The sequence below is a fragment of the Dunckerocampus dactyliophorus genome, chromosome 6, assembly GCF_027744805.1.
Source record: "Dunckerocampus dactyliophorus isolate RoL2022-P2 chromosome 6, RoL_Ddac_1.1, whole genome shotgun sequence".
Lineage (NCBI taxonomy): Eukaryota > Metazoa > Chordata > Actinopteri > Syngnathiformes > Syngnathidae > Dunckerocampus > Dunckerocampus dactyliophorus.
The window spans coordinates 24,366,474-24,392,695 of NC_072824.1; the positions used below are offsets into that span (position 1 = coordinate 24,366,474).

The 26,222-nt window shown below is 42.1% G+C and overlaps 2 protein-coding genes across 6 annotated transcripts; one reads left to right on the forward strand and one right to left on the reverse strand.

The window, feature by feature from the left end:
* Positions 1-1,577: 1,577 nt before the first annotated feature.
* On the forward strand, positions 1,578-10,120 carry dcaf15 (DDB1 and CUL4 associated factor 15). Of its 2 annotated transcripts, XM_054779234.1 has the most exons (13): positions 1,585-1,792; positions 2,254-2,351; positions 2,468-2,606; positions 5,051-5,157; positions 5,257-5,372; positions 5,437-5,598; positions 5,806-6,015; positions 6,099-6,190; positions 7,055-7,177; positions 8,181-8,257; positions 8,333-8,437; positions 8,522-8,637; positions 9,498-10,118. In XM_054779234.1, exons 1-13 carry the CDS (start codon positions 1,697-1,699, stop codon positions 9,551-9,553), a joined length of 1,497 nt encoding a protein of 498 aa, XP_054635209.1. In that variant the 5' UTR covers positions 1,585-1,696; the 3' UTR covers positions 9,554-10,118. The 2 variants fall into 2 exon arrangements, with proteins under 2 accessions (XP_054635208.1, XP_054635209.1); XM_054779233.1 differs by having other exon boundaries at positions 1,578-1,792; positions 8,181-8,437; positions 9,498-10,120.
* Positions 10,121-10,891: 771 nt separating this feature from the next.
* rfx1b (regulatory factor X, 1b (influences HLA class II expression)) lies at positions 10,892-25,406 on the reverse strand. 4 transcript variants are annotated; one of them, XM_054779232.1, is made up of 18 exons: positions 25,267-25,406; positions 23,810-24,188; positions 18,464-18,561; positions 17,449-17,538; positions 16,227-16,303; positions 15,865-16,147; positions 15,594-15,775; positions 15,395-15,514; positions 15,196-15,317; positions 13,212-13,330; positions 13,010-13,113; positions 12,790-12,941; positions 12,617-12,714; positions 12,395-12,544; positions 12,113-12,324; positions 11,886-12,039; positions 11,756-11,801; positions 10,892-11,665 (listed from the first exon to the last, which is right to left on the reverse strand). In XM_054779232.1, exons 2-18 carry the CDS (start codon positions 24,159-24,161, stop codon positions 11,490-11,492), a joined length of 2,535 nt encoding a protein of 844 aa, XP_054635207.1. In that variant the 5' UTR covers positions 24,162-24,188; positions 25,267-25,406; the 3' UTR covers positions 10,892-11,489. The 4 variants fall into 4 exon arrangements, with proteins under 4 accessions (XP_054635207.1, XP_054635205.1, XP_054635204.1 ...); XM_054779230.1 differs by having other exon boundaries at positions 16,227-16,306; XM_054779229.1 differs by having other exon boundaries at positions 17,449-17,541.
* Between the last annotated feature and the right edge of the window lie 816 nt (positions 25,407-26,222).

The window sequence follows — 26,222 nt, forward strand, 5'->3', positions numbered from 1 at the left end:
GGTATTAGTAACACCGTTTTTTTTTTGTTTTTTTGTTTTTTTCAAATAAAGTACTTCTTACTAACAACATGTAGATTGGCGTGACACGTACTTTGGCTATATGTGCCCTGCGATTGGCTGGTGACAGTCAACGTTGTATCCCGCCTCTTGCCTCAAATCAGCTGGGCTCGGCCTCAGCATACCCCCGCGACCCTGATGAGGATTAAGTGGCATAGAGAATAAATGTAAAACTATAAAACGTTTTGTTTTAACATGCTTGGCTTTCTGGAACAGATTTTGATTTCAATTCTTTAAGGGAAAGCTTGATTTGGTTAGCAGCCGTTTCGGTTAGTCTGACCAAGGTTCCAATGTAGGTGGTGTTTTCTGAGGGGAGGCTCAACTGTGCCACACTTGGAACATCCCTCAGTTACAGCTTTTACTACCAGAACAAACAATACATTTGAACTCCAATATTGAGGCCAACAGAAATAGAAAAGGCTTTTTAATTCGACCCTTTCGCAAATATTGAAACAGGATATTTTTAACAGTATTACATACTGTGTATATTATGTGTATTCATACACAAAGAACACTGCCACTGGTGACATCAGACAGGAGGGAGGGCACATTTATTGTGGCTGTACTCGGCAAGGACAAACTCATTTATGGGTCCTTCACCCTCTTTGAGCTTTGTGTCTATGTAGTTTCCCCCTTTAATTCCTATCGCGTGAAGCGCCTTGCAAATTCCGTCTTGACTATTGCCTGCCCAAATAAAGAGCAATGTTCTTTCAAGCAGTTGAAGCCCCTCTGAACGTGCTCTTCACCGACTCGAGATCGTCACAATTGTGTAACTGATTTCCCGGCAAATTGCTGAGTTTCCCCAGCCTAGTCAGTCTCGTGCAGCAGTGGACCAATCAGCGGCGGCCTGAGGTCAACACGGACAACATCAAGGACACTGGACTTAACGGGTTGCGTAATCCACCGTAAATGAATGGAACAGAGTGTAGTACGCTATAGCGCAGACAATCCGCCATGATGGTGAGCAAGGCAGGTGGGCGGGGCTAGACGGACAACTGCACAATGTATTCGAGTATAAAATAAAGTTATACGCTGTGCGTACACTTTGCTGAAACAATACATCTACAATACATGTAGATGTCAATAAAAACCTGAGCGTCAGTATATAATAAACTTTTCCTTTATTTTACTTTTTTCCTTCTTTACAGTGTTACCAACGCTTAACAATTAACATACAAAGTAGTAAAACTTATATGGATAATTAACTGAAGTATTTACACAATGCAACATTTATTTCAGTAATGGCATTTGATAAGACTATAGCCTACATCATCATCATCACTGACTTGTCATAGATTCAACTAATCACCCGGATAAACTAATTAGCTTTAAGCTATATTGTGTGGGAGTCTTTGTGAGTCTTGACCACTGTCCTGTTTATTTACAAACATTGTTATAAATCTACAATATTTTTATACACATACCTGTCTTTGTTTTTGGGGAAACTTAAAAAATAACAAAACCTGTCTCTTGGACAGTCTATTAGAGCAAATTAATGGCTGAGCAGTGTGCAGAGGACATGTTTACAACACAATGTGTCTGGATGGCGGCCAAACCCGCGCAGGGCATACTACGGAAGTGGATGCCGACGGACTGTCCCGTTCAAGTCTAGTGTCCTTGGACAAGTGTTCAGTCAGTGATGGCGCCCAGCTCGAAATCAGAAAAGAATGATAGCAAACACAAACCACAAAGAAGACATAAAGACCATATCGTAAAGCTTCTTGTTCGAGGGAAGGTAAGCAGATCATTATTTTAAATACCATAATACTGGTTTTGAAGTGCTACAAGGCTTCTTTGAGCCGAGCCTCCTCGCTTTCATTAGCGCCCGAGGCTAACTTCTAGCTGCTACCTAGCTTGTTGGCTAGCTGGTAAGATAACGCTAATTAACAGAAGATTGCGCGAGAAAAGCTTCTCCCCTTTTTTCTATTATGTGCTGCACGTAGTCATATCGTGGCTACTTGTTGTGTTTGCTGATACAAACGTGGTAAATGTCTCTAGGAGATAAAGTAAACGATAGGTAAATAGCTATAGTAAATATATTTTGGATGGGACTCTGAAGTTCAGTTGTTTATTTAGCTCATTTAGCCGTTGCAACGTCGGGCCTCAACATGATGATTACACGCATTGTTATGCATATTTTAAACATTTAAAAAGAAACGTCACTCATACTGCCTTAACAATTTTCCCTTTCTGCAGATCACAGGCCAGTTGTCTCAGCATCTTTTTAGAAATCTCCCACCTCGAGTGTGTGTCCCATTAAAGAACATTGTCAGCGAGGAGTTCCTGAGAGCAGGGTAAGTATGTGGCCCCTGACTAGTGAAGTAGGCCTACTAGTTGCTCTCACTAGCAGAAAATAAACAAATCAGTCTAAGGCGTGTGTTACAGTGGTGCATTCCTTGATTGGTTCCAGGCACATCTTTCTCGGCTTCACCAAGTGCGGCCGCTACGTTCTGTCCTACACCAGGGACTGGGGAGAGGATGATGATTTCTCTTTCTACACCTACTATCTCTATTGGTGGGAGTTCAATCTGCACAGTCGACTCAAACAGGTACAACAACGAATGACACGTGGACTGTGCTTCGTCTTTTTGGTGTACATATAAATCAGTGGCGGGCGGTGCATTTGGGTACCTTGGCCTTCAGTGGGGACTTGACCAGCCAGAATCTTGGCAGACACTGAGGGCCAGTATTGTTAAAATAAAAACGACAATATATGTTGCCATCTACCCTGGATTCGAACTAGGGTTGGGCAATAATTTTTATATGCTGGTATAAATTCTTCCAATAATAAGAAAATGACATATACCGGTATAAATGATCATTTTAAATGGGGGGAAAAAAGCAGACTTGATTACTTGTTTTACCTGTGACTGCATATTGCAGCGCACTGTATTGTCGCATTGGCGCTTCACGTGTACCACAACATGGTCCAGCGGTGGAAATAGAGAGAAAATGAGCATGGCTGAAGGCGGAGGAGAAGCGAAGACTATAAGCGAAGAAATTGTTGCTAAACGGGGAGGTACCACTGTAACATGGAAGTGGTTTGGTTTTGATAGAGCAGATGTGGAGCTAGAGACCATTGTATGCGAAGTTTGGAACGCAACGGTGATGGCAAAAGGTAGGAACGTGACAAATTTGTTCTACCATCTCAAGCGCAAACACAGAGTTCAGTACGAAGAGTGTCATAAAGTGTGAGACGAGAGTCAGCATACACTTACCCAGTCAAAAATGCAAAATGCTTTTGCTCAAGGACTTCCTTTCAAGAAGAAAAGTAAACGATGGCATGAACTGAATGATGCAGTGTCATATTATTTCGGCAAAGACATGATGCCTTTATACCCAGTCGAAAAGGACAACTCAGTCGAAAAGGCCAATATTTAGCTGTATTACTGTTTTGCAAGTTGCAGTTGCTGCTAAACTGTATACTTGAATTCTGAGTCCTTTGCACTGATCTAGGTTGGTAGACACTAAATGCACTCGCTGTATTGCAGCTTGTTACCAATAAATCAATAAATGTGCTTTACAATATGAGAAAAGTGTATTTAATTATATGGGTTAAGGTTTGTAGCTTTTTATGCAAGATTTTGCTGAATTTAATAATATCGTCATATCGTGATACGTCCCAAAAATATCATGATACACGCTAAGGTGCATATCGTCCAACCCAAGCGCTGACGCCCACTATGCCAATCAACCACTTAAAAAAAAAAAAAAAAAAAGAACCTGTATGTTCCTTGTTGGCTGAAGTGCAGCATAATAGTTCCAGTTTGTAGTTGAACAATGCCAGCTCACTGTTTTTGTCTCATCTACTTGTCTATTTACATCAGTACTGATCAGGGGAGCTTCTTTTGATATGGCAAAATAAAAGCCGCCACACCTTAAAAATTAGTTAAGTTCTTTTTGGTTACTTAAAAACAATACTAAGTAATGCATTTTATGAATGGACACACAGTATATGCTATATTACGGCGATCGCGAAAGTATTCTGGGCCAATCGTGCGTGTGACCCACATCATAAACGTCACTTTGTAGATGTAACATGACATCAGTCAGCAGACTTTGGTATAGGAATCTTATGTGAAGAGAAACGGAACAAAGCACTATTACTACTACTACTGTACCAGACTTTCTTTACCAAATGTTTGGCGCAGCTTGTGTTGGGCAACATGACATCACGCGTTAAGTGAGTAGATAAAGCCCAGTTAAAAAAAAAAATCTAACTATTTCAGATATAGTCTTACAATGTGGTGAAAAGACATTTAGAAGGGGGGAAAAAATTGTGTCAACACAAACCACATATCTCAGAAGTGTTGACACACACGGTGGTGTCAGGCAACCTGGCCTACCAGCATATTAGACGCTCAATGCAAACTAGAACAAGAAAATCTGAAAGTATGTTGCTCCCACTCACTGTACTATAGTGTTGTCATGCGCACTGTTTAATCGTAGGTTACCACATATATATGGTACAGTTTGTACATCAGCGATGGCCGCTTCTTCAGATAGACAGGCAGTTATGGAAGGTTTGAGTTATTATAAATGATTTTATAATGAACAGGCCAATTTTGTTAAGTCCAGTTGTACACACATCGCTTGGTCCATCACTTCACACAAACACGTGACATTAATGTTCTACATAGGCAGAGATGTACAGAGCCACACACATCCACTCGACCAGTTTCCCTTCTTCCTCTTCTTGTTGAAATGGTGGACACGGTGTATTACCGTCACTGCTAGTGTACAACAAGAATTGCAGCTGCTAAATTTTCCACCTCGATTATGCGGCGCAGGTGCGTTGGTCTACCACAAGATGGCCTCCCGCTCATCTAAATCCATGATTTGTCAATCACCTTTCCTCTCAACAATGTATCAACAAGTGTGACGTGTAATCAGTACCACAAGCATCAGCACCCTTGACTCTGGTTTAGAACTGAGGAAATAATTTCGACAGATGCTGTCTTCTCGCTAATATATGCTTTTTTCCCCACACTAGGTCCAATATGTGCGACTGTTTGCAGGTGAGGAAATCTACAATGACCTTTACCTCACTGTGTGTGGGTGGCCAAATGACCAATCTAAAATTGTCATCTTTGGCTTCAAGTAAGAAATTATTTTCATCAGTTGGGGCAGCAATCTGCCATGATTTAAATGCAGACTGTGTGAAAATTAACTGTTTGATTATGTGGCACTGCCTGTCAGCTCTCTCCTGATGGCTGAGAACTACAGAGATATCTACATTACCATCGTCTCAATGCCTTCTCCTAAGCCTTGCCCTGACTGCTGCAAACTACCCTCAACCCTATCCATACGCAATGGTAAACAAATGAACTCATCTCCTCCTAGCACTTCTCCTCTTACCTGTCTCATGTGTCTCTGCAGGCAGTGGAAAGTGTCTGGAGCACGGCTATGTCCTCAACAGCAGGTACCAGGTGGTGTACCCGTTTCCCACTTTCCAGCATGCTTTCCAGCTGAAAAAGGACCAGGTCATCCTGTTAAATACAAGCTACTCTCTGGTGGCTTGTGGCATCTCTCTCTGCCAAGGTAGCATTCTTGCACCGCTAGCTTCATGTACAGTACACATTTGTCCGACAACATTTCTTTGATCAGTCATGCGAATAATTAAAAACCAATAGATTTTTACCTCCAACAAAGATCTGATGTCATGTTTTCATTGATATAGGTACTTATGCAAGGTGAGGAGAAGCTGTATCAGACTGAGTTTTGTCATGTTTTATGGCTTTGTTTCAGGGAAGCAGGGTGACTCTTCGCAGATCCTCTACACAAAGAGAGCACCTTTGTCATATCAACCGTCCTCGTCTTCTTCCACTACCTCATCTGCAGCTTCCTCACTGCCTCATGGGGTAGAGCCTAGTGAGCCTGGATATGTCAACTACTCCCGTCTGCACTATTGTCACCAACAGCCGTGTTCCGTAGAGCAGAATACAGGAGCTGCAGCAGGTGACTTGTGTTGACCACATTGAGCACTTTTTGTCAGGTTGTAATGTTTAAATGAGGTCATTGATCCTTTTGATTTTTTTTAGGCTATGAAGATGATAAAGTACAGCTGCCTTTCACTGTGACAGATCTTAAAGGACAGACCCTGCAGCTGGTCTGCGAGCCACACAATGGACAGGTGAGCGACACACAAATATCACAAGGTTTTTTTCTCATGAGTTGCTTTATACATGCTGCATTTCTAAGTACACGTACAACCCCCCTGACCTAAGACCTAAATATAATTGTAAGTGAAACACTCTTTGATGCAGCTTGTCAATACAACTCCAAAGAGAGTTTTTGAAAACGTCCGGATTGGTTTTCCCAAGAAGAGATCAGGCAGACACTCTTTTCAGTCCTTTAAATCTTTTATTGAAAAATGTCTGGAAAATGATATAAGTAGAGGATGCTGGACTCCCGCTCACATTAGCAGGCAGTGATGAAAACTAGGAAGTTCCTAGGCTAAATGCTAAGCTTGAGACACGCCTACGCAGAGGTGTGTACTCCTTCCTGCGTGGGTCAGTATGTGATTTATGTGTAGGTATCTAACTGGTTTGAGCTTGTGTCCATCAAGGGTGCATGGCTGTAAACTAGTGTGCAAGCAGCAAATGTGATAAGGTTGCCGGGCAACCTGTGTGCCCCATTGGCCTCCACCCCTGCACAGAGAGGCCTTGAAGCAGCCTGCCTGCATAGTGAGCGCAATCCCAGCGCAACCACAGAATACCTCCAGAATGCAACTCCATCCATTTCTATCAACTCTAAGAAAGTGAACTGTTAAGACTATTGTGTTTTCACATTGTGATTTAAGAAAATTCTGTCTGAGGCTTAAAAAGCAAAAGACTATTTTTAAATTACACGATTCTTGCTGATGTATTTGCAGTAGAATTGTTCTTTCAAGTCGTAAATCACAGTGAAGTAACATAATTCAGTGAGTGGATTATGAAGTTCCATGGTTGATCCTTCAAGAGTGTGACTATAAATACATGCGTGTTTTCTTTTACAGAGTGTGTGTGTGGAGCAGTTGACACTGGACTTTGAGTATCTTATTAATGAGGTGATCAGGAGAGATGCTGCCTGGGCACCACAGTTCTGCTCTTTCAGTGACTACGATGTGGTCATATTAGAGGTAAATACAAGGGGTGTTCCCGCGAGATTAAAATGTGTTAAGAGTTCTTGTTTAGAAAGAAACTTGCAGTAATAAATGAATAACACGATATATGAAAATGAACTAAATAATTTGGCCGGACTCCAAATATTGCCATGTGCATGTGTGTCTGTTTTCCTCGTCTCTCACCTCTAAACAAGAAGAGGATTCACTGTGCATTGGTTCAGCATACACACACAGCAAAAGAGTTGTAGAAATTAGGAGGGAAAAAGATGCTTGCCAAGCCAAATGCCGCAGTCCCTGTGTGGGAATATTAATGAGCAAGGTGAGCTCATCAACATGAACGAGCCAGTCTGCCGAATTTATTCGAAAGCGGTAGCAACATGAAAGACAACAAAACGAACCTGCCCCCTCAAGCATGTCCACCACACCCGGTTTTCTCATCTGGGAGAAAGAAAAAAAATCACCCGTCAAGATGCAAGGCCTTTGTCCTGACAGTCAGATGTTTGGTCGGCAAAGTAAATATAAACGGGACGGCGCAAAATGGTGTGCCTTCACAGAAAGTCTTTGCAAAAGAAATACTGCTGTTGAAAAGCCAGCATTTCAAGAAATGCTGCAAATGTTGGATAGACAGTGCAAATTCCCTGTGAGAAAATACATGTCAGAAACGCCAGTTCCGCAACTTAACAGAGTGAAAGATGCCGTCTTAAAGGAAATACTGCATAAATATGACATATAACATTATTAGTTTATTTGTTCTCAAAAAATGTTGACATTGTTTAGCGTCAATTTGTGGCACAATAAACAGTTCAAAACGCACCTGCATTGTTTTGTGACTCGATTAAATATAAAGGTTGGTTTGTCCAGTCATATTTTTTCCATTGTACTTTTCTTAATGTTAAAATCTCGTCTCGTCCTCGTGCATCGTCTCGTCTCGTAAGTTGGGTGTCTGGTGACACCCCTAGTAAATACACATCGTAGTAAACATTTGAACTGGCAGCTAATTTTCTGTTCTTGATGTGAGGTGTGTCCAGAGACCAACATTGTCATGATCAGCATCGGCCTGCTGCTACTTGCCCTCTCCGCATCAGATCATTGCAGGTATTGGCTAACGCTTGGCCTCTTGTTTCAAATTGGATTTTTAGCTCCTTTTTGTAACGAGTCTTCTTCTCTCAGGCCCAACACCTACCATTCCAACCTGCAGGTCAGCTGGGACCTTAACACGGGTGTCTGTTGCACAGTGGGAGTTGGTGGCCTGACCGAGGTCAAAGGTCAGACCAGGTAAGCTAACAGGTGCCAAATACACGCTTGTGTCCACTCTTGCCACGCCTTTTGTTAAGGCCAGCGGCTGTCTTGTGTTGTCAGCGGGCGCGTGTGGAGTTCCTACAGGAAGTCCTGCGTGAACACGCTCATGAAGTGGCTGGTGCCTGAGAGCGGCTCTCGCAACATCAATCGAATGACCAACGAAGGGCTACACAAAGGTCAGCTGAACACATGCACAAAACACAGGGGTCATCATTATGCCTTTTTCAGTTTCTGCTTGTGCTTTTAAAGTGAGTGGATTTTGGAGAACAGAGGCCATGTCCATACGAATCCGGATATTTTGCATTTTGGCTTTTCGTCCACAAGCAAATGTTCATTTTTGTCTGTAAAAACTGAGCTTTTGGAAAGCCAGAGTGGAGATTTTCAGAAGTTCCAGCTTTAGAGTTTGTGCGTATACAGGTAAAACACAGCTTTTTGATTTGTGTCATAAGAGATGTGCGACTTCAACTCATGTTTTTAAACCTTATTTAACAGAACATGAAACTGACTTACAGGTGTAGGTTTCATTTCGTGCAGCGTGTGTGCGCCTTGTAGCACACACATCACTCTTGCATATATTGTATCATCACATTTGTTTCCTGGCCTCCATTTTAAAGGTAATGTTCATATTATAGAATATCTAATATGTCACTATATTGATGAGCAGATATCTGATGATGTGCGACCAAGTCAGCTGTGCTTGCTTTTTCAGGCTTCTGATTTGACAAAATGTGCATGACAGCCGCTGAATGTGTGATGTGGACAGGCATTTTTTTTTTTTAAACACTCCATAAAACTTTATGGAGAATGTTTTAACACTGGATTGGATATCAGTGTTTGCGTGTTTGGAGCAGGTAGTAATCTTGTGGCAAGTTTTGGCGAGTTATTTTTTAACTGCATGGCATTAAGGAGGCATTATGAGTGCATTGTGGTCAGGAAGGAAGTGACAACACGGAATATCCTCCCAGCTTTTGTGTTATTTTACACTTTTCCATATTTGTGGCAGATCATTTGAGTCCTTCCTTCTCTCTCCCTACAGGATCATCTCTTCAGGTGTTGGCTGACAGCGACAGATGCACTTGGATTGTTTTGTGATAACGTCACAAAACACAACTGATACGGAATGAGAATTCAAGGATATGCTCCATCCTGAAGTAAAATGGGCTGAACTGCACTGTGATGACATGTACACACATCCAAACTGAACTGGAAGTGGTATATAACTTTGTACATATTTTCATTTGACACATTTCATTATTTGTATTTGAGTAATGTTTACTTTGTTGTAAGTACAAAATGGACTGAACAAAAATTCTTATTAAGATTTCTTTTTTTTTTTTTTTATACGTAAGAGCGTACGTGGAATGTTTTGTCTACTATTGAGTACACGTGGTAACTGCACCTGTCAGTTTGTTGGGTACAATGTGACCGATTATTGCGGCTTGTGAATGACTTGTTTCCTCATGGCGGAACCGGATAGGCCCCCCACTGTGTTGACCTAAAGCTGCAGTATTTCTCAAAATATGACAAAGTGAACCCACGTGACTCTAATATCTGTGTGAACTTGTTAGTTGATGTCACACTGTATGTTACTGGCAAGGAAGGAAGACTCGTAAGATATTTTGCCAAAATAAAACATAAACAATATTTGCTGTGAATGTGAACTCTTAAATTTGAATAACAGGGGCAACGTTGGCTGATGTGACAATCTTCAGATTCAGTTGACACAAGACAATATACACACATTAGAGAATGCAATCACATCCTTTTAACAATGAGAATAAAGCTACAAAGTATCACAGATTGTACAAAGGTCTTCAGAGGGACACCAAGAGGATGTCTTGTTAAAGGTACAGCAGCATAAGCTTGAAGATAGAACCACACAACAAGCACGTTTAACTTTTTATCACGTGGTCTCGGAAAATAATTTGGTGAAAGCCTGATACACTCACAATTCCTGATATAACTTTTACATTGTCTGTGCTCTTTGTAAAGGGTCCGCTTTAGAAGGTCGGTACATCTCCAGTCCTGGTCCGTCATCACAAAAAGAACTCAGTACTCAGGATAGTAGGTATAATTACCACAACATGTATCCTAAGGCAGTTATGGTTGAACATTACATACAGTTTAAATATGACGCAAAAGGATATGAAGTAAACTTCAGCACAACAAAAAAACGTGCACAGCTGAAGCTGGTACACAGGTAAGCATTGATACAGCATAGTAAGTGCTTCTGATTGGCTGTAGCTCATTCAAGTTGCCTTGCGTCTAGTAAGAAGGTTGCATGCCTTGTTTTTGTGCTATATCGTGAATTGGTGAAGGAAAGAATGGATGGATGAACAAAGATGACAAATGGCAAAGGTGGCATACCAATCACAAGGCTTGGATTTTTTTTTTAATAGCTACAAAAGTTCATGACGACACAGAGACTACTTCACAGAACCCCCATTTATTAATCCAACAATACAGAATATATAGAATACAAGCTTCTTCAGGCTAGGAATCTCAAAAGGCACAGCGTATCAAGTTAGTTGGCCAAATTATAAAAAACGTACATGAAGTTGATAAAATATGGCATCCACAACCAGTTGCCCATCAATGTGCCCACAAAATCTATGATTTCTGATGTGAAAACATCCCTGCATAGACATTGCTTTAAAAGGCAATGTGATATTTTACAAGTTATGACAGCAATTTCTCCACATCAGGTCAGTGGTTAAGGCGGAGCAGGGGAGACTCACGAACATAGATACTATACCAAGTAAATTTGTCAAATTAGGGCAGGGCTGGCCACCGAATGCTCTGGGAAGGCACAGGGATTGTACATGATTGAAGGAAGAGAAACAAAATGGCAGCACAATAAGCAAAGAATACGTCATTGGCATAAAGGGCACTCACAATCGACAAACACTCAACACCAAACTATCTTTTTGGAAATTCAGAAGACCACACAGGACAGCAGGATGCAGAATGGGATGACTTGATGATGTCAACGCAAAAACGTGTGTGTGTGTGCGTGTGTGAATTCCTCTTAAGGCGGCGTGTTGTGCGTCTCTGTCAGACTATGCAGATTTAAAGTTGTCCTGGGCTGCTTGGCAGGAGGCTCCAGGAGCTCCTTCTCCTCCAGAATGCTCAAAGAGTTGGACTGCAGCACCAGATCTCCACTCTCCTCCTCGCTCTCCTCATCGTCGTCGTCGTCTTCCTCGTCTGATGGAGAAAGGCATTGACACATGAGTGGTCTTCGAAAATGAGCAGCAAGGCTCCACACTGACTGAGGAGAAAGAGTGATCATGTTACCTTTCTCCAGGTCAGGAGTGGATCGGCTCTTGATGGTGCTGGCAAACTGTGGCACACGGGAGGAAAGAAAAATGCGTACACATTAGACAAGGTAAAACGCTGTCATCTTAGTTGATCTGCAGACACGCACTTCTCCCATGACTGCAATCGGAGTCTCTCCTTTAGCCTGAGCCACTCTGTGCTCGATCAGGTAGTACATGTACTCGTCATACAGCAAGCGGATCAGGTGGAAGGATCCGAAGCTGGCAGCACTGCGCAAGGTCAGGTCTCGTATTACCATGGAGCTGGTGGCAAAAAACAAGTGATCAACCTCTAACATGTAACACGTACGGAATAAGTGTCTTCGCTGCCGCTCACCTGTAAAAGGACCAGTTGAGCAGAAAGACTTTAGCAGCCTTCGGGAGAGCGACCGGGTTGGCCTCATAAGGTTTGAGGACCTGAGAGACAACACCATCCAGCCAGGAGGCCCACTGCTCCAAGGAATTCTGCTGCTGCAGCGTCATTTTAAAGTCTTGTTCCAGTCGCTGGACAATGCGATCCTCACACTGACACACCCAAGATGCTTGCTCCTAAGGTGGATACCCAGGTGGAACGGCGTTATCCTTCTGTCGTCTGACTCCGTTAGCAATGCTGGCAAACCTGAACGTTGGTGAAGTCAACGCGGTTGAGGTCAGAGAGCATCTGGTTGATCTGGGCGGAGTTCTGGAGGACAGCACGGGCTGCCTGGGCCAGGTGGTTGAGGCTGGTGTAGCGACGCAGTGTTTGGGAAAAGGAACTCACACACACCACCTGGAGGAAAAAGAGCAGGATGAAGAAAGCTCATCATGACACATGTACAGTACATGCTGTCCACAAACATACCTTGATGCGGACCATCTCTTCTGGGATGTTCATCATGGCGCCTGACAGCCAGCTCTCCAGACTCTTAGCAAAATTACGGATAGCCTGAGTTAAGGCACCTAAAAAAAAAAAAAAAGCATATTCTTAATTTTCTGTCTTTTTTGGGGCCTTTTTGCATTCCTTCGCACACTTACTAGGGATGGGTCGGAGCACATCAGGGATGAGGATCTCCACTAGTGTCTGATAGAGCAGGTTGTCACACTCTCTAGTCCAGTGCAGCACAGGCTCAAACTTACACAGCAGCACCAAGCATGACTTGGGCAGACGTTTCTCTGACTCATTGTGCCTAAAAAAGCAGATGGTTTTTACACTACCGTAGCACCAAAGCTAACAGACTTCACTTTTGACACTCACAAGTTGAGAGATTCTGGGTCGCCACCTTGGCTGAACCTCCAGAAAGACTTCCATAGTGTCTCCACCAGCGTGAACTGAAGGTTAACCATCACATCCAGAATGGCCTGTTAGGATTAAAAAAAAAAAAATACCTGATGAAATGGATTGACAACAGAAAGCTGAGATGACATTACGAGTACATCATGGCTGCCTTGTGCCTTACCTCGCAGTGTTCTCTGTAGAGTGCCTGAAAGGCCTTGAGGTGTTCGGGGAGGATCCCATCAGGCAAGCTGCGCTCTTGCAGATGCATGTCAACAAACTCAGGCAGCGGCCGTGATGCTTCTACAGAAGATGGACACACACACACACTTGTCACACCTGACATGAAGTCACCACTATCTTTCAGTCTCCTTTGTCTCACAAAAACAAGCCTGTTAGAAGTAAATTTAAAGTCTGTAATGTTTTTAATTCAATAAATGATACATTTAAATTAATGTAATGAATTACATTCATTTAAGACAAACACACTCCTGATCAAGTAAAGCTTAAAAATGCAAAAAGAAGAAATGGGGGTGGGACAAAATTCTTTTTTGAGTAAGCCATTTATTGTAAACCAGCATTAAAATAAAATAGGCTCTTCATCAGCTGATCAAAAGTTTAAGACCATGGCTAAAAAAAACCTGAAACCCTCTAATATAGAAATAAAATGTTCAAAAAAGGACTCAGTAATGAGTAGCTGTGCCATTCTTGTTAATGACGTCAAAAATTGGCTTGGGTATGCTTGATGCCAGTGTTTCCAGGAGGCTAGTGGGAATGTTGAGGATTAAGCTGCATTGAAACTGCATGGTTGGATAGTGGAAATGTTGCTCCAGGTGGTGAAGATGGCTTCATGAATGGCATCAACTGTCTGGAACTGATGTTTGTTTTTGTAAACCTTCCTTACCAGCCGTCCCCAAATGTTCCCAATTGGAAATAGAACAGGGGAACACACAGGATGGTCCAAAAGAGTGCTTTGTCAGGTGAGCATTGTGAACTGCAGCACTGTCCTGCTGAAAAACCCAGTTGTTATTACCACACAGACGAGGGCCTTCAGTCATGAGTGATACCCCCTGTAACATCTCCACATAGCCAGCTGCCGTTTGACACCCCTGCACAACCTGAAGCTCCATTGTTCCATTGAAGGAAAAAGCACCACAAGATCATGATGGTGCCCCCCCACTGTGCCGTGTGGAAAACATCTCAGGTGTGATCTCCTTGTCATGCCAGTAACGTTGGAAGCCATCAGGACCGTCAAGGTTAAGTATTCTTCCTCATCAGAGAATAAAACCTTCTTCAACCTTTTCATGTGCCATGGTTGGTACTCTTGTGCAAATTCCAAACAGGCAATTTTGTGGCGTTGAAGGAGACGAGGTCTTTAAAGACGTTTTTGTTCTTAAAACCCTTCTCACGCAGATGCTGTCTGATGGTTATTTGACTGCACTTAGCACCAGTAACAACCGTCATTTGGGCCAAGGATCGACCTATGTCTTGACGGACAGCCATGCTCCGGCTCAGGGCCAGTGACATATTTTGGGTCTACCACTCGACTTTTTTGTTCCATAACCCTGCGAACCTTTGAAGACTTTTAAAAGCAGCAACCTCAGCAGCAATGGCACGCTGCGAGAGGCCTTGCTTATGCAGCTCAACAATCTGACCACGTTCAAAGAAAGAAAGCTTTTCTGCCTTTGCCATCACAAGATCATGACATGTGAATACCTCACAGAAAATGACACTGAATCCAATTTTTTGCCAAGCTTTTGGCTTTTAAAAGCTGTGCTCTTAAACTGATGATCAGCTGATGAACAGCCTATTTCACTTTAATGGATGCTTGCAATAAATTGCTTACTCAAACTGTTTTTTGTCTCACTCCAATTTCTTCTTTCTTCTTGCATGAGAGGCAGGGAGGACTTTCAATATTAGAGTCGACCTGCCAACATGTATGAATTTGTTGTAATTTGATTCCTGAATATGCTTGTATGCTTCACTGCTCTCCATTTTATTGAATTTTGATGGTTTCTGTTTCAAATTCAGTCTGTACAGTACAGATAAATAAATACATAATCAGTTTCTCAATGGTATTTCAAATCGGAGGGATTTCTGTCCCCTAGTGGGGGCATGACAGAAAATACTTAGAACCACTGCTTTAAATGAATGCTCCAATGCCTCACCCAGGAACTGTTGGTACTGTTGTACCTGGGCAGAAATATCGCAAACCACTGCTGCCTGCTGCTGGGCCACCCCCCCAGATGTCCCATTGGTGATGCCCTGTGTTTTCTGAACTGGCTTTATCCTATTGGACAGAGTACATATCATTGAGAGAGTGCATTTTTGGTGAGACTCTAAATGTGCTATGCCACAGGTGGATACCTGTTTTTCTGTGAGAAAGGCTGCTGTCGCATTGCCATGTGCTGCTGTTCATCCATCAGTCTCAGCAGAGGAGAACCCGATTTGATCCTGAGACCGTAGTAGTGGTACTTTGAGTTCCCGCTGAAACAAGCAAGTGAAGGGTTACAAGAAGGTGGTGTCAAAGTGAAGTATCAGTAATTAATAATATGAGTATACGTACCGGGTCCCGAGCCTTCTAGTGCGGAGGCCCATGAAGACAGACCTGATGAGTTTGCCAAAAGAGGCAGCATTGACTGGCTCTAGCTTCTGCTCCTGGCAGTGCAGCAGATAGTGGTAGTAGAGGGTGCAGCGAGGTAGACTCACACCCTCCGCCCCCTCGTAGTTGTCACACAGCCACTGCACCTAAAGAGAATGCACAGCCGTATGACTGTTATGTCCTGCCATAAACAAACAACACTAATATCCCATTCACATTTAACAGCAGTACTCACGGTGGCTGGTGGGGCACGTGAATTTGGACTGGAGTAACTCTGTCCCGCTCCTGTTCCTGCCCCTCCTCCTAACACATAAGCCCCCTGAATGACATAGCCTCCTCCTCCCGCAGAGGTGCCCCCACTCGTAGCACCTGCTGCTCCAACAGAGACCGTCTGCGAGGTCACAGATCCGCTGATGTCAGACTCCGAGCTGGACGTGGCCTCGTAGAAGTTAGAGGAGGATGTGGGAGGGGTCTGAGAGTAGAGGGGCGAGTCGGAAAAGGAGTAGGTAGCCGACCGACTGCAGGGAGAGATGCAAAGAATGGCAATGGGAAGGCTGCAGCATAAGTTAGGACAGTGCAAATTCTGTTCAAACTCACAGAGCGGATGTGTTGAAAGCTGTGTCAGCACTTCCCCCGTCCACATACTGCACCTGGCCCGAGTACACCTGCTCCACCTTCTCAACAAGTCAAAATGTACTCATTTCACAACAATTAAACCTTCAAGTGTTTCGGGTGAAACCTGTTCATATTTACTTTAGCATACATTAGGAGTGCCACGAGATCTCACGAGATTTAACGTGCCAAGATTTCTCGTTTGGAGAAAAACTGACTTGCGACAAAGGGGTAGCCAGAAGCCAACAGACTGAACTATGGCATTACTACTATGAATAATAACTGTAATGTGGAAGTGGAAGTGGACTAGGCATTATTGGAACCGTACATTAAGTGCTTTACACACACCTGCCTTGGTGTTCTCAATATGGTGAACATAACTCTGCTTCATAACACACCTAATATGTAGAGGAGATCCGAGCATTAAAGTGAAAGAGAGGAAATGTTTCTTGCGTGATGCATTTATTCGGTATTTAAACACAAGCGGTCAACAAAGGTGACGTATCCGCCGTGCAGGATCGCCACCGCTATTTGTGCAAAAGCAGTGCAATGCCAGTCTGGAAGCTCTAAAACCTCCAAAATGCAACCAGACAGACACACTCCTCGTTCGCTTGGCAGCACCTCGTCTTGCTGACAAAACACATATGGGTGTCCAAAGTGTGGCGCAGGTGCCCTCTGTGGAACTTGGCTCATTGCAGAAATAAAATAAGATAATAACAAGAACAGACAGTATGACTTGCCTGTGAGAAAATACATGTCAAACACCAATTCCGCAACTTGAATGAAAGCTGACATAAGAAAGAAAATATTGCAATATTATAATATTCTTTACATTATTATATATTATCATAACAGTGGTTTACTTGGTCTCAAAAAATGTAGACAATAATATCGTTTAGGGTCAATTTGTGGGACAATAAAGATTTCAAAATGCACCTGCATGGTTTTGTGACTTGGTTAAATAAAAGTTTGTTTGTCCAGTCATATTTTTTTATAGTACTTATTGTTAAAATCTCATCTCGTCTCGTGGACCCAATCTCGTGTATCATCTTGTGACACCCCTAGTATACACACATAGGATTATGTATAATCCAGTTTGGTCACAATTTGATAGGTTATGTACTGCATAAGTCAACAATAAAGTGAGACCAAAAGGCCCTTGCTGCAAGAGAATAATGATGGTGATGGAAGAATATTCATTGTTTACCTCCTGGTTGATATGCGTGGTCTGTAGGTTGTTGATGGGTGTTGACTGGATCCTCTTGCCAGCCTGTGAGACCGCCTGCAACACTGACCTCTGCTGGTGCATACAGACACGTCACCTTAAAGTTTACTTCCGAGCACTGTTTCCCAACCTTTATTGAGCGAAGTCACATACAAGTGGTCCTCGGGTTACAAACGAGTTCTGTTCCTAGACTGTGATGTAAGTCGAGTTGTAGTGTACGTTGGAACTTATACGCAATTTATACTCATTCACACTGTACACAGAACACATATATAAAATACAGTCATAAAAGGATTAATCACAAGAACTAAATAAAAGTGATAAAAGGAGTCATCAGTCATCAGTTCATGCTCAAAGACTAGGTGAGACACACACCAGTCAGACTAGAAAGGACTGCTGTAGTCTAGTCAGCATGAACTGATGAAGCCTGCTCGAGGCGAGTCGTCTTCTAAGATAACCTGAACAGTCCAGTTGATTGAATGCCCTGAGAATACAATGACCTGAATGAATGAGAATATTCAAAGGCATTTATCCATAATGATGGTCGCAACACTCAAACAGTTGGGACCAAAAGAGGAACCAATATCGGTGGGCTTTTCCTCTCTCTCTGAGCTTTGTATAATACTCATTTTCACTTTCATGATGATGGCTTTCCTTTTCTTTGGCGCACTGCCACTTGGGAGACATAATGCTATGCAAAACATTAACTAATAAGCAATGTTATCCTTTCTCCGTGTAGCTGTGCAGACACACACTGTATTGTTCTATCATGCCTGCTTTAACTAATGATCAAGCAAGTCCCATATATACACACCAAGATTATGTTTTTAATTAATTTATGGGAGCGTTTGTAACTACAAAACACTGTAACACGGAACATTAGACCGCTTGTACTTTACAGTCGAAAAATGTCACAGCACACTGTCATGGCACATTACACTGGTTGGGAATCACGTTAGAGATCATTAGCCTGCTAGGAGATAGTAGAGTGTCTTACTTGTGAGGTTGTCTGTACTGGCTGGACCACCTGTGTAGGCACACCTGGGACTGGAGAGCTGGAGTCTGACAGACTGTCATTGGAGTGAGCAGAACCCTCTGGCCACCAAAGAGGGAGAGAAAAGAATCAGATGAATGAGCGCATCTCAGCTTAAAAGGTCAAGCACGCACAATAACAGTACTCACTGGATACAACTTCCAAGTTGAAATAAAAGCCACTACAGAACATTCTACATATATAGTTTTGTTCAGCTAAGGAGAAAGTGATAGTGAGCATACCCTCCTTTCTGCCTTAAACAGTATCTTACCTATGGAAGAGCAGCTTTGGACAGTTAATCCCTCCAGATGGAGAGAAATCCCTCAATTTTGTAAACATCCACATCAGATGCAAGAAGCGCACACACGAGGGGTGTTGGAAACAGTTCAACAGAGGATGTGTAGAGGGGAGGCTCAAGCTCACTTCCTTCTAGCCTCTTACGCTAATTATTTTTTTCTTTGGCTACACTTTTCCTTCTCCAACTTCAACCAGTCATAAAGTTAACTATGCAATACCTCACTCAATTTAAACGCAATTAACTAATTGCTAATTCCCTATTATAGATTTAATTGTAAAACAGTGTTACCACTAGATGACGCACTTAAAGACACCAGACTACACCCACTCATTGGAGGGGGCTGCATCTTGTGACTTGTGGAACAAACCTTAACGACTTTCCTGTGAGGACAGAGACTGTATCACCCAATGGACTCCCTCTGCTACTACTCTTCTCAGTGAATGGCTGACAGATGTGATAGACCTTCTGCTGCTTCTAACTGGTAATAAATCTGAAATGAAAACATAGCTGTGCTGTATACAGGTCATGAAATATGGATTGACTGGTCATGGGGCCATGCCCATTCTTGTCAACAACAGAAACCAACACACTAAGATAAGCTGCATTAAAATATAGGATTGCATATATTCTCTCAACTATGACTCAACTCTGTTTCCCAGACATTAATTTATTTGTGCCAGCCCGCCACAAATACATCTCGCCCTTGCTCATAAATACATTATAATGGGACTCTCTCTGACTGTAGCTTGTCACTGTATTGTGTACAATAGATGGCATCGTAACTCTGCTTCTTAACACGCCTCATACGCACTTGGTCTGCCAAAGAGTAAGTGACATAAAAGGAGGGTTCAGTGTTGCCTGACTTTAGCAAGTAAAGTAGTCAGACCGCCCTAGATTCAGTTTTTTAAAAAAAAAGAGACTAGCAAAAAATCTAATGACTTCCTCCTCTCTCTACCAAAAAGGCTGAATGACAAGTGAGTTCACTCTGTGCACCTGTCTCAAAACCTGGGCGCATTGGTTCTATAGTGGAATGAACGCCATGGGTGAACCCTCCTGTCAGTCATTTGAAGCCATGAGTAACTATACTGCAAACATAATCAGGGGAAACACTGTCCAATACTTTCTTCATGCGTGTTGTGTGTAAAACACGATCTGATGTCAGATTGCAGCCTGTTTGCGCATCGTCATTTTGTGACATGAAAAAGTTTGTGCCAAAAACAATTAAATAAATAATACAAAACGGTGGAACTTCCGTTTCAGCTGCCGTAATTCCCGAACTATAACACCTCATTGTGCACCATACGCATTTTGCTGCATCCAAAACATGTACTTGTACAAACTCCGACCAAACATTACATCTCATGAAACGTAAAGAGCATATTCCACACACAATGTTTTGCGAAAAGTGAATCAAGGAAGTGTGTATGCAAATTAGCTGACATCTGACATTGCCACACAATGTCAACTTCAGAGTATTTGCGTGTTTCTTCTGTTTTTTCTTCAACAATTCAGACGATAATGAAAGTGACACTGATTCAGAAATATGGCATAGTATCCATGATACACATTATGTTTCAGTTTTCTACTTATCTATTTTTTCCTAATCCATACATTTTGGTGAACAATACTTGGTGTACTTTACTTACTTGGTGTACTATACTTGGTGTGCTTTTGATACAGTGTAGTCGCATTATAATGCCATATATTGCCAATCATTATAATGTCAATCCCATAATAACGCCATATATTATTACATTAATGAAAAAACTGTCTCATAATAGTGTTGACAATAATATCGTTTATTGGAAATATTTTGTAGGACAGTTATCATTCAGCAAAATTTGTTACTGCGACAGGCCTACTTATGATATTAAAAAAACAGGACAGAAATCCACTCAAACCGTCGATCTCATGACTGTGAGGTCAACATGCTACCCACTCAGCCATCGTGCGGCCCAAAAAAGATACATTTCTATTAAAAGCTACTTTTGAGTTTGTCATGTGAGTCACTGTTTTTAAAACAAGACAAACCTTTTAAGTTGTATGTATGGTCACTCGGGGTGTAACAAGATCTCATGCCACACTGCAAGACATTTATAAATCTCGCGTCCTACAAAGAACACACAACCTCATCAAGGACAGCACACATCCACAACACTCATTATTCACACTCCTACCGTCAGACAGACGCTACAGGAGTTTGAAGTCCAGGACCACAAGGCTGGCAAACAGCTTTTACCCACAGGCCATCAGGCTTCTCAACGAAGCACTCACACACGCCGCACGCAACACATACACACTCATAGCACTATATATATATTTTTTTTTTATTTATTTGTATTAATGTCTCTTCTGTTGTTGTTGCTTAATTTATTGGTATTTATGTTTCTGATGTTCTTATTCTTTTTCTTGTGTTTTTCTTTCTTTTTTTGGGAGAATGAACAGAACAAGAATTTCATTGCATAGCAGAACTACCTGTTTTACTGTGCATATGACAATAAAACTCTTGAATCATGTCACTAGGCCAAGAACAATAATAAAATAATACATGAAAATGAACTTGACAATTTTGCCGGTTTTAATACATTTCCATGTTCATGCGTGTCTGTTTTCCTCATCTCTCGCCTCCAAACAGGGGGGAAGACAGTTCACTCTGTGCATTGGTTTCAGCACATCGGCGCGGTTGTTCCATAGAACAACGGCATGTATGGAGTGAGCCCTTTTATCAGTCATACAGTTTCTTTGTCTCAGTGGGTGGAGGCAGGGCAGGTTGCATACACACAGAGTGCAGAAGAGTGTAACGTAGTAGAAATTATATTAGAAGACTGCAATACATTGTCATATATTTTTTCATTCAAGTTTTCTTCAAGTAAAGTTAAAATCTTGCTTCGTCTCGTTCTCATATACCCAATCCCGTGTATCGTCTAGTAAACTGTCTCATGACACCCTTAATGGTCACACTAAAGTCAGAAATTCCGTATTAAGTAGCCTAATATGCTATTAGAAATTTTATTTGATTCATGAATGTACTTAAATGAGAGCCTCTCCTGTGAATTTTTGCAACAGCTTCATGCTACATGCATTAGCTGTAATGAGATAATCTACTCGAATAAATGTTCCATTTTAATATGCACAGATTTCAAGATGATTTATTAGGCCTTCTCAATAGGAGGCAGACAAGGACCCCCTGCCCTCTACCCTCACTTGTGACTTGTGGGCAAGAGTACGCTGTGTTACTTGATACAAGCAGGCTCAAATATCTACTAATAGACAGACCTAAAATAAACACCCAGGCAAACTTAAGCCTAAAGCTCCATTCTCTTTTGGTAAAGAGCAGATTTTCAAAATGCCTACTACTTTCTTTGACATTTCGGATTATTTTTTGGGGTTGGCTATGCACACTTAAAGAGCACCGGGCTACATTCATTTTAACCTCATTGCGGGAAACTACTCTGTAGGCACACAGTAGTTGCCATGGAAACAGACTTTTTTTGTTAATAACTTAGAATTGATGATATTTCACAGGCCACATCATTACACCACCTTTCCCGCAAAAGCAAAAAAGCTGCATTCGATCCATCAGATTTGGTACAATGTAGCCTAGCAACTATATCCATCAGAATGTATTGTCTTGCTCGCCTCCTCACTCACACAAACAAAAACACACACAGTATCTATAAGACTAAGAGACAGACTAACAAAAACAAATACACGCCGCATTTTTTTTCCTCCATTTTGTTAAGAATTCTGCCTTGGTGGAAACAATTAAAAAGGAAAACGTAACAACAAACAAAGTAATACACTGCTCATTCAAATCCAACAATCCATACAGCACTGCGGAAAAGTCTTACGCCACCTTTAGATATGTTGTTTTACTTTAAATGGCCACAAATAACTATGTCACAAGGCCAAATTGTTAACACCATTTTAAAAAACAATAGTGTTTTTTGGCAGCCTGCCATAAATAAAAGATATTTAGCTGGCTTGTCACTTCTGGTCACGTGACGGCGATGGGGCAGTGATGTCAGTGTTTTCAGAAAGCAGCGTTTTGCTTGTCTACACGGCAACAACAAGCCAGCGTTTTCAAATTTCCACACTCTGTTAACCGTTTTTTAAAAAAAATACAGTTTCACGGCACCAGGAATGCCATTTCCATGTGGACGAACGGCTGAAATGATAAAATGCTTTGCCGTTTTGACCTGAAAATGTTTCTGTGTGGACAGCCCTTCAATGAGCGTTGGGTGCTCAAGGCACTCAGACGCGGCTCTGTCTTGTTTGTGACATTTACAAAAACAACAGAAAGTTCATTTGTACTTCTAAAACATATTTGTTGTGCTTTTCGCTGTTTTTGTACTCACTTTTTGTCTCATACAAAGTTATTGCTCTCTACTACAACGTTCATTACAATTACATGTAAATGAGTCATGGACAAGTATGCAAATTAGACTGTGACATCATTACAGCAAACACTTGCTATTTAGACACTTCATCCACATTGCCTCCAAGCACCCACACTGGTGTATAAATTTAAATGAGGCAGTGAGGCACAAATTGGCAGCCACAATTCTGTCAGTATGCTGCAGGGCAGCTGTTGCTACAGATGTAAGTTACCAACACAAATGCGTGACTGTGGAGTGAATGACTAATGGGTTGATTCTCAGGATACACTTTGGGTATAAAATCCAAGAAATTATCATTATTATTATTATTATTATTATTTACTGTCATACTGTGTCAAAATAATTTCTAAGGAAAGGTTCATTAAAAGAATCAAATTAGTGGCGAGGCTTGGTACGAATAGGAAGGTTCGGTGCATTTTTCACACTTTTTTTTCACAAAAACTCTACACACATATCAATCCCTTTACACACTATAAAGTGACAAAACAGCCATGATCATGTGTGTTGCTGGCACCACTACGACATTCTCGTGGGAAAAACTGAAACATGTCTTCATGTCATGTCACATCCTCCTAATGATTGTGTGAGCCAGCCAATGAGAATGTCTCTCACCTGTAACTGTCACAATGATGTACTGGGGCGAAGTGCTCTGACCATTACTCTTTTGGGCCACTGTGTGCTGTATCTCGGGGTTTATGTAGTGCTGTGTGGGAGCAGTCAGAACTGTTGCCTTCTGGCTCTGGGCCTGGGTGGGTGGGACTTGAGAAGAAAGTGCATCCTGTCCAGTTTTGGAGCCCATGGCGGATTGGTTGGCTGATGCAATGCTACCAGAGGTTAGTGGTAGTCCGGCCAGGAAGTGTGCTGCTGTCTTGGCAGATGAGGGTGTGGTGGCAGCCGGTGTTGCTATGGTTACTGCGTTGGTCTGCTGAGGCTGGAGGTCTTCTGAGTATCCAGAAGTTGCCATGGCAACCAATGCTTTCAGGCACTAATTCTGTAGATAAAAAGAGGGAGAGTCTTGTCAGTGGTGAATAGCTATAAACATGTCTTGGAAACATATTCATTCACTTGTGTGTTACTGCCACATGAACCTCTGTGTGTGTGAGTGTAACATGAGGAGGAAGTGGGTCTTTCTTTCAACAGCAAAGCAATATTTTTGAGTTTCCTGCTTGAGTCCAGCACACAAAGTAGACCCTCAAGCGACATTCAAGCAATGGGAATTGAAAATAGATATGTTTTCCAGTCGTATTAATGTAAGCATGACCGTTCACATATAAAATAACATGATAAACGTAAATATTGGTGTTAGAAAACCTTTTTAATGGCTATTATGATTTTAGCAATCTCTTCGATTGGGGATTGATTCACATGAATTATTGGACCTAGTGCCAGTCAGGACTTTAGACCATCCCACTGGAAGATAAGCCACTCCTGTGTGCAACCCACACGGTAAACACCACGCACAGATGACCACCAAGCACGTTGTGTCCACCGGAGTGACTTCAATGTCACACTCAAAACTTTTCCCAAGTCGCTTCAAGAAATATTAAACGCGACACTCCTAAATATACACATTTTAAGCACATTATCGATGTAAGTGGGTTCTGTTATATGATGTTTGTTTGTCTCATAGCTTGCTTGAAATGTCTGCGGAGTTAGCGAGAGTGGTAGCTTCGGTGCTAGCAGCTCATGTCAGCCTGTAAGCTCCATTGGGACTAGCTAGCTGTTGGCTAGCGACCAGTTCTAGCTTGTCTGTAAATCTTCCGCCGCAGCGCCGACCGCGACTTGAAACTTGCGGAGTCCGAAGTTACATGTAAAAGCCAGGCAACTGTGACGACTGCTGTGGAGAAAAGTACGGGAGTCATAAGCGTCACAACGCACCCGCCATCTTGTGCTCCTATCAGAGATCTGACATCGCCATAACAACCGCCTGCGCACACAAGAAGCTAGCAACCACTTTCATCAGCGACACGCTCAACCACTTTCACGTAGCACAGACGAGTGCTCAAAAACAATACACAGGTAACTTTGGGGAACAGAAAATTATTTCAAATCACAATTTAATTGTTCACCTTTGATTTTTCCCGGTATTGGCTTTTTGGTCCTCAGTTTTTCCCCTTAGATTTGGGTTGTTGTTGAGTCCCGTTGCTTGGCTCTTGTCGCCAGGACTACCGTGACTATGGCGCCTTGCCTTCACCGGGGCAACTGTTGCTATACTCTTATCGAAGCCCCGCCCATCACTGCATGTTAATTGGACCATTACGGAGGAGGTCCGTGCGTCATCTAAAATACTCTTTGCTGAGTGGTCAATCGACCCTGTCTGTCACTGTGACCGAGGACAAGCGTCTCATGACCACTTCCAGCTTGAACTGCGGAATCACCAATTGGCCTCAGAAATGCCTCTGAGACGGAATATAACTCTTAAAAAGATCATAATAGGCACCTGTGCTTTCATTTGATTTCTTTTTATGTCACTTTGTAATGATTTCCTATCAAATCCCAGAGAGAATGTTGTAACACATCACTGAATGAGTTGCATAATCGGAAATTTTTTTTATTCCAGATTAATTTCTGTAAACCAGTCATAACAATTACATAGCTAATGGTTTATGGTTAATTTATTTCTAACATTCAGATTGTTATATTGAGGTATCACATGTTTCCACTTGCACAATTCAACATGTCCCAAAAGGAGTAGGAAGAAGCAGAGCTAATTTATTATAAAGATTTTTTTTAATATGGTATTCTGATCAAAACCAAAAAAACATGCTGCTCATTGTCTATTTTCAGAATTTGAAATAATAATAAAATAATGGATTTGATTCGCATGTACCTTTCATCAAACTTCTTCCATCCATCCATCTTTTATGCCACTTATCCTCACTAGGGTCGCGGGTATGCTGTAGCCTATCCCAGCTGACTACAGGCGAGAGGCGGAGTGCACCCTGGACTGGTCGCCAGCCAATCGCAGTTCATCAACCTCAAGCACGCTTTATAGCAATGGTTTAAAAACAACAGGTAAACCATG